Source organism: Prionailurus bengalensis, chromosome A2 (assembly GCF_016509475.1).
Source record: "Prionailurus bengalensis isolate Pbe53 chromosome A2, Fcat_Pben_1.1_paternal_pri, whole genome shotgun sequence".
Lineage (NCBI taxonomy): Eukaryota > Metazoa > Chordata > Mammalia > Carnivora > Felidae > Prionailurus > Prionailurus bengalensis.
Window position 1 is genome coordinate 13,457,628 of NC_057348.1, and position 14,718 is coordinate 13,472,345.

The 14,718-nt window shown below is 52.8% G+C and overlaps 1 protein-coding gene and 1 non-coding gene across 2 annotated transcripts; both read left to right on the top strand.

Moving 5' to 3' along the window:
* Positions 1-7,541: 7,541 nt before the first annotated feature.
* Positions 7,542-11,218, top strand: RPL18A (ribosomal protein L18a). Its single transcript, XM_043586994.1, has 5 exons — positions 7,542-7,668; positions 8,971-9,150; positions 10,009-10,138; positions 10,729-10,838; positions 11,061-11,218. Exons 1-5 carry the CDS (start codon positions 7,651-7,653, stop codon positions 11,151-11,153), a joined length of 531 nt encoding a protein of 176 aa, XP_043442929.1. The 5' UTR covers positions 7,542-7,650; the 3' UTR covers positions 11,154-11,218.
* On the top strand, positions 10,494-10,626 carry LOC122488839. Its single transcript, XR_006298753.1, has one exon. It is a non-coding gene; the product is annotated as a small nucleolar RNA SNORA68 (small nucleolar RNA).
* Positions 11,219-14,718: the final 3,500 nt, after the last annotated feature.

Below are 14,718 nucleotides of genomic sequence, written 5' to 3' on the forward strand. Positions count from 1 at the left end.
AACTGGCACTGACTTTAAAATGTATATAGGGGCACCTGGGTGGCTCAGTCGGTTAAACGTCTGATTTCAGCTCAGGTCACATTCTCATGGTTTGTCAGTTCAAGCCCTGCATCGAGCTCTCTGCCATCAGTGCAGAGCCTGCTTCAGATCCTCCGTACCCCCCCTTTCTGCCCATCCCCTGCTGGTTCTCTCTCTCTCTCTCTCTCAAAATAAATTAATCAATTAAAAAAATAATATGGAGGGCGCCTGGGTGGCTCAGTCGGTTAAGCGCCCAACTTCGGCTCCGGTCATGATCTCACGGTCCGTGGGTTCGAGCCCCGCGTCGGGCTCTGTGCTGACAGCTCAGAGCCCGGAGCCTGCTTCGGATTCTGTGTCTCCCTCTCTCTCTGCCCCTCCCCTGATCATGCTGTCTCTCCCTGTCTCTCAAAAATAAATAAATATTTAAAAAATAATAATAATAATATGGACAACAGATACGAATAGACGTTTCACCAAAGCCGACAAGCACATGAAAATATGCACAAAATCATTGGCCATAAGGTAAATGCAAACCTAAACCCAGGTGAGATAGCACTATACAGTCGGCCGGATGGGCAAAATTAAAACGACAGACAAGTGTTGACGATGTGGGACTGGCGGGGGAAATGGAAAAAAAAGGTGCAGACCCTGTGGTGAAGTTTAGCGGTTTCTGAAACCGTATGAGCCAGCCATTTTTCCTCCTATGTGTTGAGAGAAGTTAGAACATAAGTCTATATAAGGGCTTATAAACGCATGCGCTCGACAGCTTCATCCGTGATGGTTCTAAATAGAAAACAGCCCAGATGATCACTCACGTGAATAGATACACAACCAGTGGTCCAGCCATGCAGAGGAATACAACTTGGTTAAAAAAGAAAATCAAGTAGTAGACTAGTGAAAGACGCAACAATATGGGACGATCTCAGAATCATCAGTGATGATCAGTGAGTGAAAGGAGCCAAGCACAAGGCTTACACGCAAAATTCTGGAACGTGCAAACTATCCTAATGGCAGAAAGCCGATCAGGTTGCTGCCAATGAAGGTGCCGAGAGGAAGGCATCGTGAAGGGGTGCGGGCCCCCGCTGGGGGTGATTTTTAAACATTCATTTTTGAGAGAGAGAAGGAGGGGCACCTGGGTGGCTCAGTCGGTTGAGCGTCCGACTTCGGCTCAGGTCACGATCTCACGGTCTGTGGGTTCGAGCCCCGTGTCGGGCTCCGGGCTGATGGCTCAGAGCCTGGAGCCTGCTTCTGATTCTGTGTCTCCCTCTCTCTCTGCCCCTCCCCCGTTCATGCTCTGTCTCTCTCTGTCCCAAAAATAAATAAACGTTAAAAAAAAATAAATTAAAAAAATTAAAAAAATAAACATTTAAAAAATCTTAAATAAAATTTTAAAAAAGAAAGAAAGAAAAGTATAAGACTTCAGCGTATGCTCAAGGATCTGCGCAAATTCTCATCGTTGCCATCACGAGTGGAAACGGCCCAGCCCCGTGGAGGGAATCAGGCAGAAGCTGAAGAAAATGCCCTAGAACCCAGCAAGGATCCTTCTAGCAAATCGGCCTTCCATGAGTGATACCTATACAGAACTAAGGATCCATCACGGCACACTTTGCAACAGCAACGAGCTGGAAACGACCTAAATGCCCAGCCACAGGGGATTTGCCGTATAAACATGGCTGGTCTCAGCAATGAATATTACACACCTGTGCAAAAGAACACACAAGGACAGCACAATGCTGACAATATGGGAAGACCTCCGAGATATTTTGCAAAGGCAAGAGCAAGGTGCAAACCTGCCTGGGGAGGAAGCTTTGGTTTGTGTAGAAAGACGAGAGATGATGAGGATGGGTAGACCCTTTGCAGGGAAACATAGACAATAAATAACTTGTTCCCGCGGTGGCCACTGGGGAGCCATGGTAGACAAAGGAGGGAGATAGTTTCTGTCATTTACCTTTCCATGCCTGTTGGATGTTGTATTTGTTAATAGTGTTTAAAGGTAAGTGTTTGATCAAAAAGGAAACGTAGGGGCGCCTGGGTGGCGCAGTCGGTTAAGCGTCCGACTTCAGCCAGGTCACGATCTCGCGGTCCGTGAGTTCGAGCCCCGCGTCGGGCTCTGGGCTGATGGCTCAGAGCCTGGAGCCTGTTTCCGATTCTGTGTCTGCCTCTCTCTCTGCCCTTCCCCCGTTCATGCTCTGTCTCTCTCTGTCCCAAAAATAAATAAACGTTGAAAAAAAAAATTAAAAAAAAAAAAAAAAAAAAAGGAAACGTATAGGGGTGCCTGGGTGGCTCAGTTGGTTAAGTGTCGACTTCAGCTCCGGTCATGATCTCACGGTTTGTGAGTTTGAGTCCCGCGTCGGGCTCTGTGCTGACAGCTCAGAGCCTGGAGCCTGCTTTGGATTCAGTGTCTGCCTCTCTCTCTGCCCCTCCCCTGCTTGCCCTCTGTCTCTCTCTCTCTCTCTCAAAAATAAAAACATTAAAAAAATTTTTTTTAATTAAAAAAATGTATATCCCTTGCGGAGAAAGAGGATCTCTTTTGCATTGTTGGTGGGAAGGCAAGCTGGTGCAGCCACTCTGGAAAACAGTATGGAGGTTCCTCAAAAAACTAAAAATAGAACTACCCTACGACCCAGCAATGGCACTACTAGGCATTTATCCAAGGGATACAGGTGTGCTGTTTTGAAGGGGCACATGCACCCCCATGTTTATAGCAGCACTATCGACAATAGCCAAAGTATGGAAAGAATCCAAATGTCTATCAATGGATGAATGGATAAAGAAGATGTGGGATATATATACAATGGAGTATTACTTGGCAATCAAGAAGAATGAAATCTTGCCATTTACAATGACGTGGATGGAACTGGAGGGTATTATGCTAAGTGAAATTAGTCAGAGAAAGACAAAAATCGTATGACTTCACTCATATGAGGACTTTAAGAGACAAAACAGACGAACATAAGGGAAGGGAAACAAAAATAATATAAAAACAGGGAGGGGGACAAAACAGAAGAGACTCTTACATATGGGGAACAAACTGAGGGTTACTGGAGGGGTTGTGGGAGGGGGGAGGGGCTAAATGGGTCAGGGGCACTAAGGAATCTACTGCTGAAATCATTGTGGCACTAGATGCTAACTAATTTGGAGGTAAATTTTCAACAGTAAAAAATAAAGTTTAAAAAAATGCACATCCTTAAAAAAAAAAGAAAGGAAACATTTAAGCACTTGGGATGGGAGAGGAAATAGTAACCAGAGCTGCTGTTCAGAGGTTGACTGTGAACCAACGCAATCATATTGATCATGAGAAGAGCAAACACAGCCAGCGCTCAGCAGTGCAATCTGGCTTTGTTTGCTTACCTCCCCCCCTCCCCCAGCTCACAAGGCCCTAGGATCATCCTCCAATGAGGCTGAGAAAAGGGAAATGGGATCTGGCCTCTGGCTGGGGATGGGGGGGGGGGGTGGCGATACTTGCACGGAGCCTACAGAGACCCCCTTCCTGTTTATTTTTCTCCCTAGCACACATCGTACTGGTTGTGGTGCCTATTTTTCTTATTTATCTTGTGCTTGTCCATTTCTCCCATTGGTATATCAGCTCTCAAAGGGCTGGAGTTGGTTGTCTTGATCACTGCTGTGTCCCCAGTGCCTGGCCCACAATAGGGTACTGGAATTCATTCATCCATCCATTCATTCATCCATTCCTTCCTTCCTTCCCTCATCCATTCATTCATCCATTCATTCATCCATTCCTTCCTTCCTTCCCTCATCCATTCATTTATTCCTTCATTCATTCATCCATTCCTTCCTTCATTCATCCATTCCTTCCTTCCTTCCTTCATTCATTCATCCATTCATTCATCCATTCCTTCCTTCCTTCCCTCATCCATTCATTCATTCCTTCATTCATTCATCCATTCCTTCCTTCCTTCATTCATCCATTCATCCATTCCTTCCTTCCTTCCTTCCTTCATTCATCCATTCATTCATCCATTCCTTCCTTCCTTCCCTCATCCATTCATTCATTCATCCATTCATTCATCCATTCCTTCCTTCATCCATCCATCCATCCATCCATCCATCCATCCATGAATTTGAAGAAAGAGCCTTAGGAGGGTTGGGAGCAGGAACAATTAGGGGCAGGAGACAAGGCGCAGGAGGCCGGGGCCTGAACCTTGTGGCATCTGGGTTCCATGGGAGTGAGTGGCTTGGGTCATTTGCAGGATAAAGTGACAGGAGCAGAATCTTGGGCCACTGCACAGAGCACTGGAAAGACGGAGGTGCTGGTGGCCCAGATGGAGAGGGGGGTGAGCTGGATGGGAGTAGCTGAGGTGGTGACTGCCAGGACAGCTGAGGAAGGGTGATGATCCAAACTGGGGTGTGGCCAGAGTGTGGCTCAGGAGCCAGGATTAAAGCCTTCAAGGTCTCAAGGAGGAAGAAGGACAGTCAGGGAGGGGGCAGCCCAGGGGTGGCCCCGCCAACCAGGAAGTCAGCCAGGCCTAATTGAATGGTGGTAACAGAGAGGAAGGGATGCCTAGCCAGAACCAGTTGACCCAGCTGGGCTTCCCTGGGTGGGGGCTGCCAGGAACAGGAGCCACGAGATGGAGGGGGGTGGAAGGGCAGGAGGGAGGAGCAGGGGCTCAGAGGAGGGGCCAGGGCAGCATTCCACAATAGAGCCAAAAGGGGGGCAGGGAAGCTTAACAAAAGTTAGGACACACCCCCTGCCCCCCCCCCCCCCCCCGCCCCGTTCCTCCTTCTGCTCCAGCTGAAGCGGTCACCCTGACCTACCTGGCTCCAAAGCCCTGCTGAGCCTGGGGCCTTTCCTTCCCATTCATTCTCCCCCCTCCCTTCTCACCTGTCCTCCCTGCTCCCCCTCCTCTGGCCCCTCTCTTGCTCTCCCAGCACTCATTTTCCAGGACTCCTTTCTACCTTCCCATTTCCTGCCCCCAGCCTGGGGAAACTGAGGCCCAGCGCATGGAGTTCACCGGTGCCCAAGGCACACAGCTCCAGGGCTGGGGCTTCTGCCTCCCCAGTCCAAACATTCAACGCCATTTAAATCTCATAACCCCAGGAGCTGGGGACTATTATTAGCCTCATCTTAAGGATGGGGGAACTGAGGCCCAGAGAGATGATGTTCCAAGGAACTATTAGTGGGATTTGAACCTGTTCCTGCCCCACCCACACCAACGTCCAGGCTCTTGGCCTCAGCCCGGTGGAGACAAAGCGAAAGGTCTGCTGCCACCTGGTGGACAGTCCAGGCAGCGCCGTTTGGATGGGGTCGTCTCTTCCAGAGAAAACGGCCAGAACCGGGAGGAGGCAGGCCTGGTCCCTTGACCACACTCCACCTCTCATGCTCCTCTCCCGCCAATTTTCCGAATTTTCAACACCTACGTGTCCATGAAAAAGGCACAGCCTAACCCATTTCCTGCTCACGACTTCTTTCAGTGCAGAAAGACCCTGGATGTCAATTCTAACACACGTGAAAAATGAAAGACCACAAAGACAATGCTGTAATTATAAAAAACAGCACAAATGCACTTTTTTGATCTCTTAACTGATTTGGAAAGCAATTGTAGGGGCGCCTGGGTGGCTCAGTCGGTTAAAATACCAAATTTGGCTTAAGTCATGATCTCCCGGTTGAGGAGTTCGTGCCCTGAATCGGGCTCCGTGACGGCAGTACGGAGCCTGCTTCAGATTCTCTCTTTCCGTCTCTCTCTCTCTGCCCCTCTCCCACTTAGATTCTCTCTCAAAATAAATAAGTGAAAGTTAATAAAAAGCAACTGTATAAAAATTATATTAATTCCATCATTAGGTCTATAGCATGTAGGCATGTAATATATTTGACGATAATAAAAAAGACGCGAGTAAAGCCGTATAGGAATGAGGAAATGACACCAGGTAGTAATGCTAATCCACAAACACAAGTGGAGGGAACCAGAAATGCAAATGGAGAAAATTAGTATAATAAACTTTATAAATACATACTTGTCCTCCTTTAATTTCTCATGATTCTTTAACAGACATACGGTTGTAAGTAACAATCATCGCAATGCGTTGTTAGGTTTGTAATACATAAGAGATGTAATATGTATAGCAGTAATAGCACAATAATAACAATAATTTGGGACAAAAGGGGGAAGAGGAGCTCTATAGGAGCTACTGTAGGAGTAACATTTTGGCATCTCATTAAAATTAAGGCAGCATAAATCGTAAATAGATTGTAAATTAAGATGTACGTGTTAGGGGCGCCTGGGTGGCTCAGTTGGTTAAGCATCCTACTCTTGGTTTCAATTCGGGTCAAGATCTTGAGGTTCATGAGTTTGAGCCCCATGTCAGGCTCTGTGCTGACAGTGTGGGGCCTGCTTGGGATTCTCTTGCTCTCTCCCTCTCTCTCCACCCCTCCCCTACTTGCACTCAAAATAAATAAATCAACTAAAAAACAAAAAAACAAGCAAACAAAACAACGATGGATGTATGAAGCCCTAGAGCATCCACTAAGGAAATAACTTAAAAAATACAGTAGGCTTGAGGGTGCCTGGGTAGCTCAGTCCGTTAAGTGTCCAGCTTCGGCTCAGGTCATGATCTCACAGTTTGTGGGTTTGAGCCCTGTGTCGGGCTCTGTGCTGACAGCTCAGAGCTTGGAACCTGCTTTCAGATTTGGATTCTGCTTCCCCCTCTTTCTCTGCCCCTCTCCCCTACTCATGCTCTATCTCTCTGTCTCAAAAATAAATATATATAAATATATAAATAAATACACACACACACACACACACACACACACACACACACACACATATAGTAGGCTTGGGGCGCCTGGGTGTCTCAGTTGGTTAAGTGTCTGACTCCTGGTTTCAGCTCAGGTCATGCGTGGTTAGTGAGTTTGAGCCCCACCTCAGACTCTGCACTGCTGGTGTGGAGCCTGCTTGGGATTCTCTCTCTCCCTCTCTCTCTCTGCCCACCCTCCACCCCTGCTAGCTCGTGCTCTCTCTCTAAATAAACACGTAAACTTAAAAAAGAAAAGTTAAAAGAAAAATAAAAACAAAACAAAAATATACAGAGTACGTTCACGGTGCCTGCTTGCGAGTTAGAGCCCCACCTTGAGTATAGAGATTACTTAAAAAATAAAATCTTAAAAAAATAATAAAAAATATTATATAGTAAAAAAAAAAAACAATTAAAAGAATTAAAATGTTACACTAGAAAAGCTACTTCATGCAACATAAAGCAGTAAAGACATAAATTCTAAAAACAAACGAACAAACAAACAAACAAACAAACATAAATTCCGCATAAGAGCATCACGGTAAGTGGAACGCTCGGACTGCCACCCAGACACCCCTAGGCCGCCTACAACTCCCAGCGTGCCTGGCACTCCCAGGCTCCCTTACCGGTCAAGGCGGAAGGGGAGGGGCTAGTAGACCTACCTCCTGTGAGTTGCAGTCTAGCTGCGAACGAAGGCGGGGCTGTGTGAGGTTGGTGGATCCGGAGGCAATGAAAAAGCAGATCTGGTTGAGCGCCGGGCCGACAAACCAATGGGCGTGCGGCTTGCGGGAGGCGGGACTTCCGTCAACGAAGTCCTGGTGAGCGGCTGCGCGAGGGCGGCCACTTCCTTTCTTGGCTGGCGGCGAGAGCGGAGGGTGCGCCATGAAGGCCTCGGGCACAGTAAGGCGAGCGCGGTGGGGCAGGGGGCCGGGGAGTGCGGTGCGGAACGAATCCGGGGCCCCGGCAGGTGGCGTGGACCGGGTAGAGGGAGCGTGCGCCCGGCTTCGTCCCTCGCCACGCGCGCCAGTGCCTTCAGGTGCAGCCAACATGGCGGCCATAGCGGGCGCCGCGTGGGGAGGCTAATGCCATGCTCCCGGCCCGCTTGGGAATCACGGGTCCCGAAGAGGCCGGGCCTCCTTTCCGGGGGAAGGGACAAGTTGCGCGACTGGGGACGCTCGACCGACGGGACCTTGTCGAGCCTCCGAGCCTCAGTTTTCCCATTGGCGAAGAGGACCCAGTGGGAGGGTGCAAAAATATTACTCCTCTCGGCGTGGCTGTGAGAAGTAGAAGAAAACTATAGACCCGAGCTGACACCGGGAGTGCGAGCCTTATCTGTGACGAGTGCTAGGTGAGATCAGAGGGCGCTGTGGCGCAGAGATGGAAGAGCCAGTCCCCGGGACCAAGGGGGTCATGTACAGCTCTCCAGCCTCAGGCCAGCCGCATCGCTCCCTTCCTGAACGGGTGGTCCGCGGGGCTGAGGAGTCAGATTGAGAGGTGGGAGTATGAGCCGAGTTGGCGATACTTGGGGCTATTCTATAAGTAAAACGGCAAGTCCGTGAGAGACACGTTCCTTTGTACTATATCGCAGAGTTTGGCCTTGGCCGACATACTTGTCTGTGCATCCGTGTAAACAGGGAGTTTCCACTGGGAAGTCCAAACCCCTTGGACTGCTGCTGGGAAAACTGAGGTAGCTGCAGGTCCCGTGGCAGCGGTGCTGAGAGTCCAGGGCTGGGAGGGCACTGGATTTTTTTTTTTTTTTTTTTTCCTGGTTCTGCCTGGAGCGTGCTGTGGGATCCCAGGCTGGTCCCTGTCTTTGGGCCCCCGAGTGGAAGAGAACTTTGGGAAGACGTAGTGAGCCGCAAAGATGCAACGGAGTTAGGAGGCTGCAGGCCTAGGCTTCAGCTTTTCCCAGGAATGTAAACGGAAGGAGGAGGGACAGTGAGATCGATAGCCCTGCCCAGCTTTCTGGAGCCGAGGCAAAGGGTACACAGGCACCTTAGTGAATCCTCCCTGCCCTCAACCCCTGTTGCGGGAGGGCTGGGACAGTGGCGTGGCTCCTTCATCAGGATTCCACACGGATGCCCTGGGAGGGGACCGTCTTCTCGCTCTCCTGCTCCGTATTGGGAAAGGGAGCAGGGTCAATGTTCACGGTTGCCTCAGAGCTCTGGGTCAGGCCTCATCTCACCCCTGTCTCTCTTTCAGCTGCGAGAGTACAAGGTGGTGGGGCGCTGTCTGCCCACCCCCAAGTGCCGCACTCCACCGCTGTATCGCATGCGAATCTTCGCACCTAATCATGTTGTCGCCAAGTCCCGCTTCTGGTACTTTGTGTCTCAGCTGAAGAAGATGAAGAAGTCTTCAGGGGAAATTGTCTACTGTGGGCAGGTACGGGGCGTCTGAGACAGGGTGAGGTCTGGAGTGGGTTGTTTACACGTTCCTGTGGGGGCCTTCCCCACTGCACAGAGTTCCCAGACTTCATAACCCCTGGCCTGTTCGTATGTGCTGTTGAGGCCCTAGGTCAGGATGGGACGGATCCCTCAGTGCCCTTTTCCTAATGAAAGAGCCCGAGGCCCAGAAGGGTGTGGCTGGCATGCCGGGACACCTTGGCTGAGGCCCGCACCTTTCCTGGACCTCATCTACGAAGGTGCCGTCACTTGGGCATGTTTGCTGTGTTGGGCACTGGACTCTGCGTCATATGACCGCACAGGGTGGCAGCTGGTTTTTGGTCTAAGTAGACCTGGGTGAGTGGCATTTGGGAGGAGCCTGGAGCTGGTGGTCCACATGGGGGAAATATCCAGGCCTAGACTGCTGTGTGCCCCCGGCTGTTACGGGGGGAATTTGTCCTAGGACAGCAGGTTTTCCTCGTGTACTTTAAAATTCAAAGACTAGGGGCGCCTGGGTGGCGCAGTCGGTTAAGCGTCCGACTTCAGCCGGGTCACGATCTCGCGGTCCGGGAGTTCGAGCCCCGCGTCGGGCTCTGGGCTGATGGCTCGGAGCCTGGAGCCTGTTTCCACTTCTGTGTCTCCCTCTCTCTCTCTGCCCCTCCCCCGTTCGTGCTCTGTCTCTCTCTGTCCCAAAAATAAACAAACGTTGAAAAAACAAAATTCGAAGACTAGGAAATAGGCGCGGGAGAGGCCTGGGGCTGGGCTGTCCTTGGAGCAGCAGGGGCAGGTGATCAGCCAGGGTAGTAGAAGTTGGGCTCGAGCCCGCCCACTACGCTGCCTCAGCCGGTTTCTTTGGCAGGTGTTCGAGAAATCCCCCTTGCGGGTGAAGAACTTCGGCATCTGGCTGCGCTACGACTCCCGCAGCGGCACCCACAACATGTACCGGGAGTACCGGGACCTGACGACCGCGGGCGCCGTCACCCAGTGCTGTAAGCTTCCGGTGGCCACGACCCGGTTTCTCCTTTAGACTCACCTCGCGGGCGTCTGCAGCTCATCTGCCTGTGGCCGCCCACTCCTTCAGACTGAGGCAGGACGCCGAGTGGGTGGTCCCAGGCATGGTGGTTGGGATGCAGAGGCTGCGTTTGTGTTTGCTAAGGGGACAGGAGTGCAAAGGATGTTCCGGGTGCATCTTTTTCTGGAGCCTGGCAGCAGGGGGACCTTTGGAGTTGATCACTCGTGTGGCGATAATTCCCACCCAGAATCTAGCCGGGGCCCTGTCCGTAACGGATGTGGTGCCAGCGGCCCCAAGTCTCCCAGGGCAGGTTGCCTGCTGGGGCCAAAACCGAAGCACCTCAACCCAAGAACTGCTGTTTCTTGTAATAGCGGTTTAAACAGAGGTGCTGACAGCAAGTTGATCTCGTCGCCTTTGGGGGGCTGTGGCCGTGCTCCTCAAAGTGAATTGAGAGGTTCTACAACCCTGGTAGCCCACGCCTGTTGGGGTCCTTCCGGGTCAGTACTTGACGGGGGGTTTAAGGAGTGCGCGGACCCCCGGCACACATTCACCTTCACCCTCCTGCAGACCGAGACATGGGTGCCCGGCACCGTGCCCGGGCCCACTCGATCCAGATCATGAAGGTGGAGGAGATCGCAGCCAGCAAGTGCCGCCGCCCGGCAGTCAAGCAGTTCCACGTGAGTGCCCTGGGGGCCCTGCTGGGTGGGCTGGGCTGAGAGGGGGGGGTCTCCCCTGGAACGTGGAGCTGGCCTAGCTGCTCCCCTGTCCCCCAGCCTTGGGAGCTGCAGGGAGGCACTGGGTTTGACGCAGGAGCCCGGTGGGGGGTGGCCACACCTCAGTGGCCCCTGGAAGAAAGGTTAAGAGGCTTCGTCCCCCTCACCCATCTCTCCTTATCACAGGACTCCAAGATCAAGTTCCCGCTGCCCCACCGGGTCCTGCGTCGCCAGCACAAGCCACGCTTCACCACCAAGAGGCCCAACACCTTCTTTTAGATGCAGAGCCTCCCTGGCCCCAGGTCCGCCCAAATAAACTCCTTGGGAAAACCCGGGTGCTCAGACACGCTTGTATTCTTTGTACACCCTGCAGAGCTCAAAAGGGCGCAGCCAAGCTGTGAGTTCTCTGCTCTGGGAGGGGTCTTTCTCTCTTGAAATGGGACCCAGACACTTGATTTCTCCAGAAGGGGAGCTCTAGAAATGAGAAGGCCACACCCCCTGGGACTTCATCCAGCAAGGGGCTGTCATGGGCCGGGTCCTAGAGCCAGAGGGCCTACTTTTCAGCCCCATCGACTGGCCCTCTGCTGTGACCTTTGTAGCATGTTGCAGGCCAAAAGGTTTGGCCCCTAAACCTGTTCCACCTGCCTTGTGAGGCACAGGCCTCAACTCTCCCCATGTCTGTGGTAAGCTGTGGCACTTGGATGCCTGGAAGGAATCGGGATGTTAGGGTTGGTTCATTCCACCTACGAGTTTTCCCTTCCAGGCTTAGAACCCTAGTCTCTGGTTCTGGGATCCTCAGAGCAGACGTGAGGGGGCACCTGAGAGGGCTGTGAGCTGTGGTCGTTTGTCCTTCACTGGCTTGGGGGCCCCTCAAAGGACACCCTAATCCTGCCCAAGGAGGTGAAGGACTCCCTGGGAATCTGTCTCCAGGCAACCGCTTACAGCCTGGGGAATTCTAGGCATGAAGCTAATCCCACCCTGGCTGAGCCCGTCAGGAGGCCGACACAGCCAGGAAGGAGCAAGGATCTTGGGAGGCCTCTGTCCTCGGTGTGTGACCTTGAGCAGCCCCGGCCCTTTGAGCCTTGATGTTCTCAGAAGATGAGGGCGCGGAGCAGATTTAATTTACTCGGTTGACAGTACTGGGGAGAGTCGCAACTACGGGCACCGGGGGCAAAGGTCAGTCAGGATCCCCTTCTATTCCGGGGAGCCGGGGAGTGAGAAGAAGGCAGGGCGAGTCCGTGTGGGGTGGGGTGTGGGGAGCAGTCTGCGTTGGAGTGTCCCAGGCGAGGGTACGGCCTCCCCCTCCCACTTGGGGGGAGGGGGCTAGTTGGCATGATCAGTCTGAGTGGTTTCCGGAAGAGCAGGTCCTTTCAAACTCCACCTATGCTTGGAGCGGCACCCAAGCCAGGGTTTGTGCACAGCCAGCCGTTGTCACAGGAAAGACCCCCGAGGATGGGGTGCCAGGCTTCCGAGACCTTCGCGGCTGCCCTGCCTGCTGTTCTCGAGTGGTTCTTTCCCATCTCCAGGCCTTTGTGCTTCGATGGCTAAAGAAAAATCACTTCTTAGGATTTGAATTTGCTTTTTTCTTAGGAGGTGGGCGCTTTTCTTTAAGTAAAAATCACTTGTGTGGTCTCGGCTCATTTCTCTACGGGACTGCGGGTCATTTTTTAAGTTACTGTTTTGTAAAGGTCTTTATGTATGTAGGCGGAAGATGTGAAAAATACATGTTTTTCCCCGTAGATGGTACAAATACTTTTCTAGGGCGCTTCATGTTTCTTAAGGTATATTTGGGGAGCCAGGCTAGAGTTTTTGAACTTTTTGCCTTGTTGATTTCATTAATCTTTTGGGACTTTGGGCAGAAATCCCTCCTCCTTTCTCAGTAATTGGGTCTCTGTATCTAGATGCCCCCCACAAAGAAAAAGTCCATTTCCCAGACTTCTCATCTAGGAGTAATCATGTGATACTAGCAGTGGTGATGTCTGCCATTTCCAGGACGTCCCCATCTGGCTGGAATAGAGGCAGGATGGCCGGTGCGCCAGCGGCTCTCTTTGGCCATCGAGAAGCCACACTTGAGCAGCAAAGTGGAAGGGCCTTGGACACCTGACCCTGTGTCTGCAAGATTAGAACATGGAGAAGGAGCCCCAGTCCTGCTTGGACTGGAATCTGGAGCCCTACAGTCAATCGTGACTTGGTCTTGAGGTGGCCCTAATGGTTGTGCCTGGGGCTAGTCACTACCCACTCAGCTTTTGTTCTGTGTGAAGTGGGGGTGGGGATAGTTCAGGTGAGCTAGAGACTGGCTGCATCACTGGGAAAGTGGAAGGCCAGGGCCTCGACGAACTATCCATGTTACAGCCTGGGGGCTGGATGGGAGGGCTCTGCCCGAACCAGCCAAACGGTGGGGTCAGTCCCACTATTGAGGGACCTTTGAACAGATGAGTGCACCCCAATTCCCTAACTTGGATGTCTTCGTTCAACACCCCCCTGCCCCCGGCCATCTACTCATTCTTGCCTGCAGACCCCTCTACTGTGTCCCCACCCCGCAGACCCTGCACAGAGCAGCTGGCAGGACGCTGGCAGGAGGTGGAGACCGCTGAACTGGGCCCTCAGTCTCCAGAGGTAGGTGAGGTGCTGGAACCACGCAGAGCGAAAGCCTAGAGTAGGTGGCGATGGGCCCTTCGTTGTGAGGCCCATGAGATAGGGCTGGCCTCTTGGACTTTTAACCCTCTGGCTGCCTGGGGTCCAGGGAGGGGAAGGTTCTTTTGGGATCACCCAGCCAGCTCAGGTGGACAATAATGTGGAACCCGCAAGGCCCTGGTGGGCCTCTCCTGCTTCCGGTGCTGAGACTCCCAGGTCCTGTCCCTGGGTTTGTCCAGGTGCCAAGTGTCATTCCTGGGCTGGGAGCCCTGGGGGAGAGACCTCACGAGCTGCCCCTCACTCCTGAGTCAGGGACCATCAGGGACAAGGGTGGGCACCAAGGCAAAAGTGGGACAAGTGGGGGTCCCAGAAGACCTGACCCAGATCCTGAAACCAAGAGAGACTGAGAATTGTGGAATCCTAGAACCCAGTTGGGGTCCTCAGGATGTAGGAATCGTGGAATCTCACAGAGCACGCAGCACCGTTAGTAAAAAAAAAAAAAGTTTGCTTTTACTGAGTGCAAGGGAGAAGTTCAAAGACAGCCAGCCAGAAGGTCATGCTGGAGCCACAGTAGCTCATAACCAGGGAGCTGTGGGAGCACTGAGGGTGCCTGGGCAGCAGGCAGGGTTGGGGACAACAGATACCGTGCGACAGCCCCTTGTGCGCTCAGACTGCAGCTGCCCAGCCTTCAGGCTCTCCCTGCCCCTCCTTCACCGGGCTGCGTCCTGCTTGCCCCCTCCCTGTTCTGTGATGGGAACTGGACAGTCCGGGAAGGTACATCTCACCACCCTGCTCCCCGTACCCCCCCAACCCCTGAGAAGATGGTCCTACACACCTCTTCAGGGTTCCCAGAACACGTTCCCATCCACCCATCTCTCCCTGCCACACGGCCGCTGCCTTGATTGGACGTGGCCGTGGGCTTTAAAGAATCTGCAAATCTCATTAGGTCCCTCTGGCTCCAAACTCTCCAGTGCCCACGGCCCCTCCCCTCCCCACCGCCAGCGCCCTCAGAGTAAATTCCACACGCTTCACCAAGGCTCGAGGTCCCTGGTGGCTTTCCCTGTCCTCACTCTGCTCACTGCACTTGTTCTACCTCAGAGCCTTCGCACTGGCTGTTCCCCCTGCCCCAAGTCCCCTTCCCGCCGCTCCCCCCCCCCCCCCCCCCCCCCCCCCCCCCCCCCCCCCCGCCTCCAAGCTTGGCTCGTTCCCC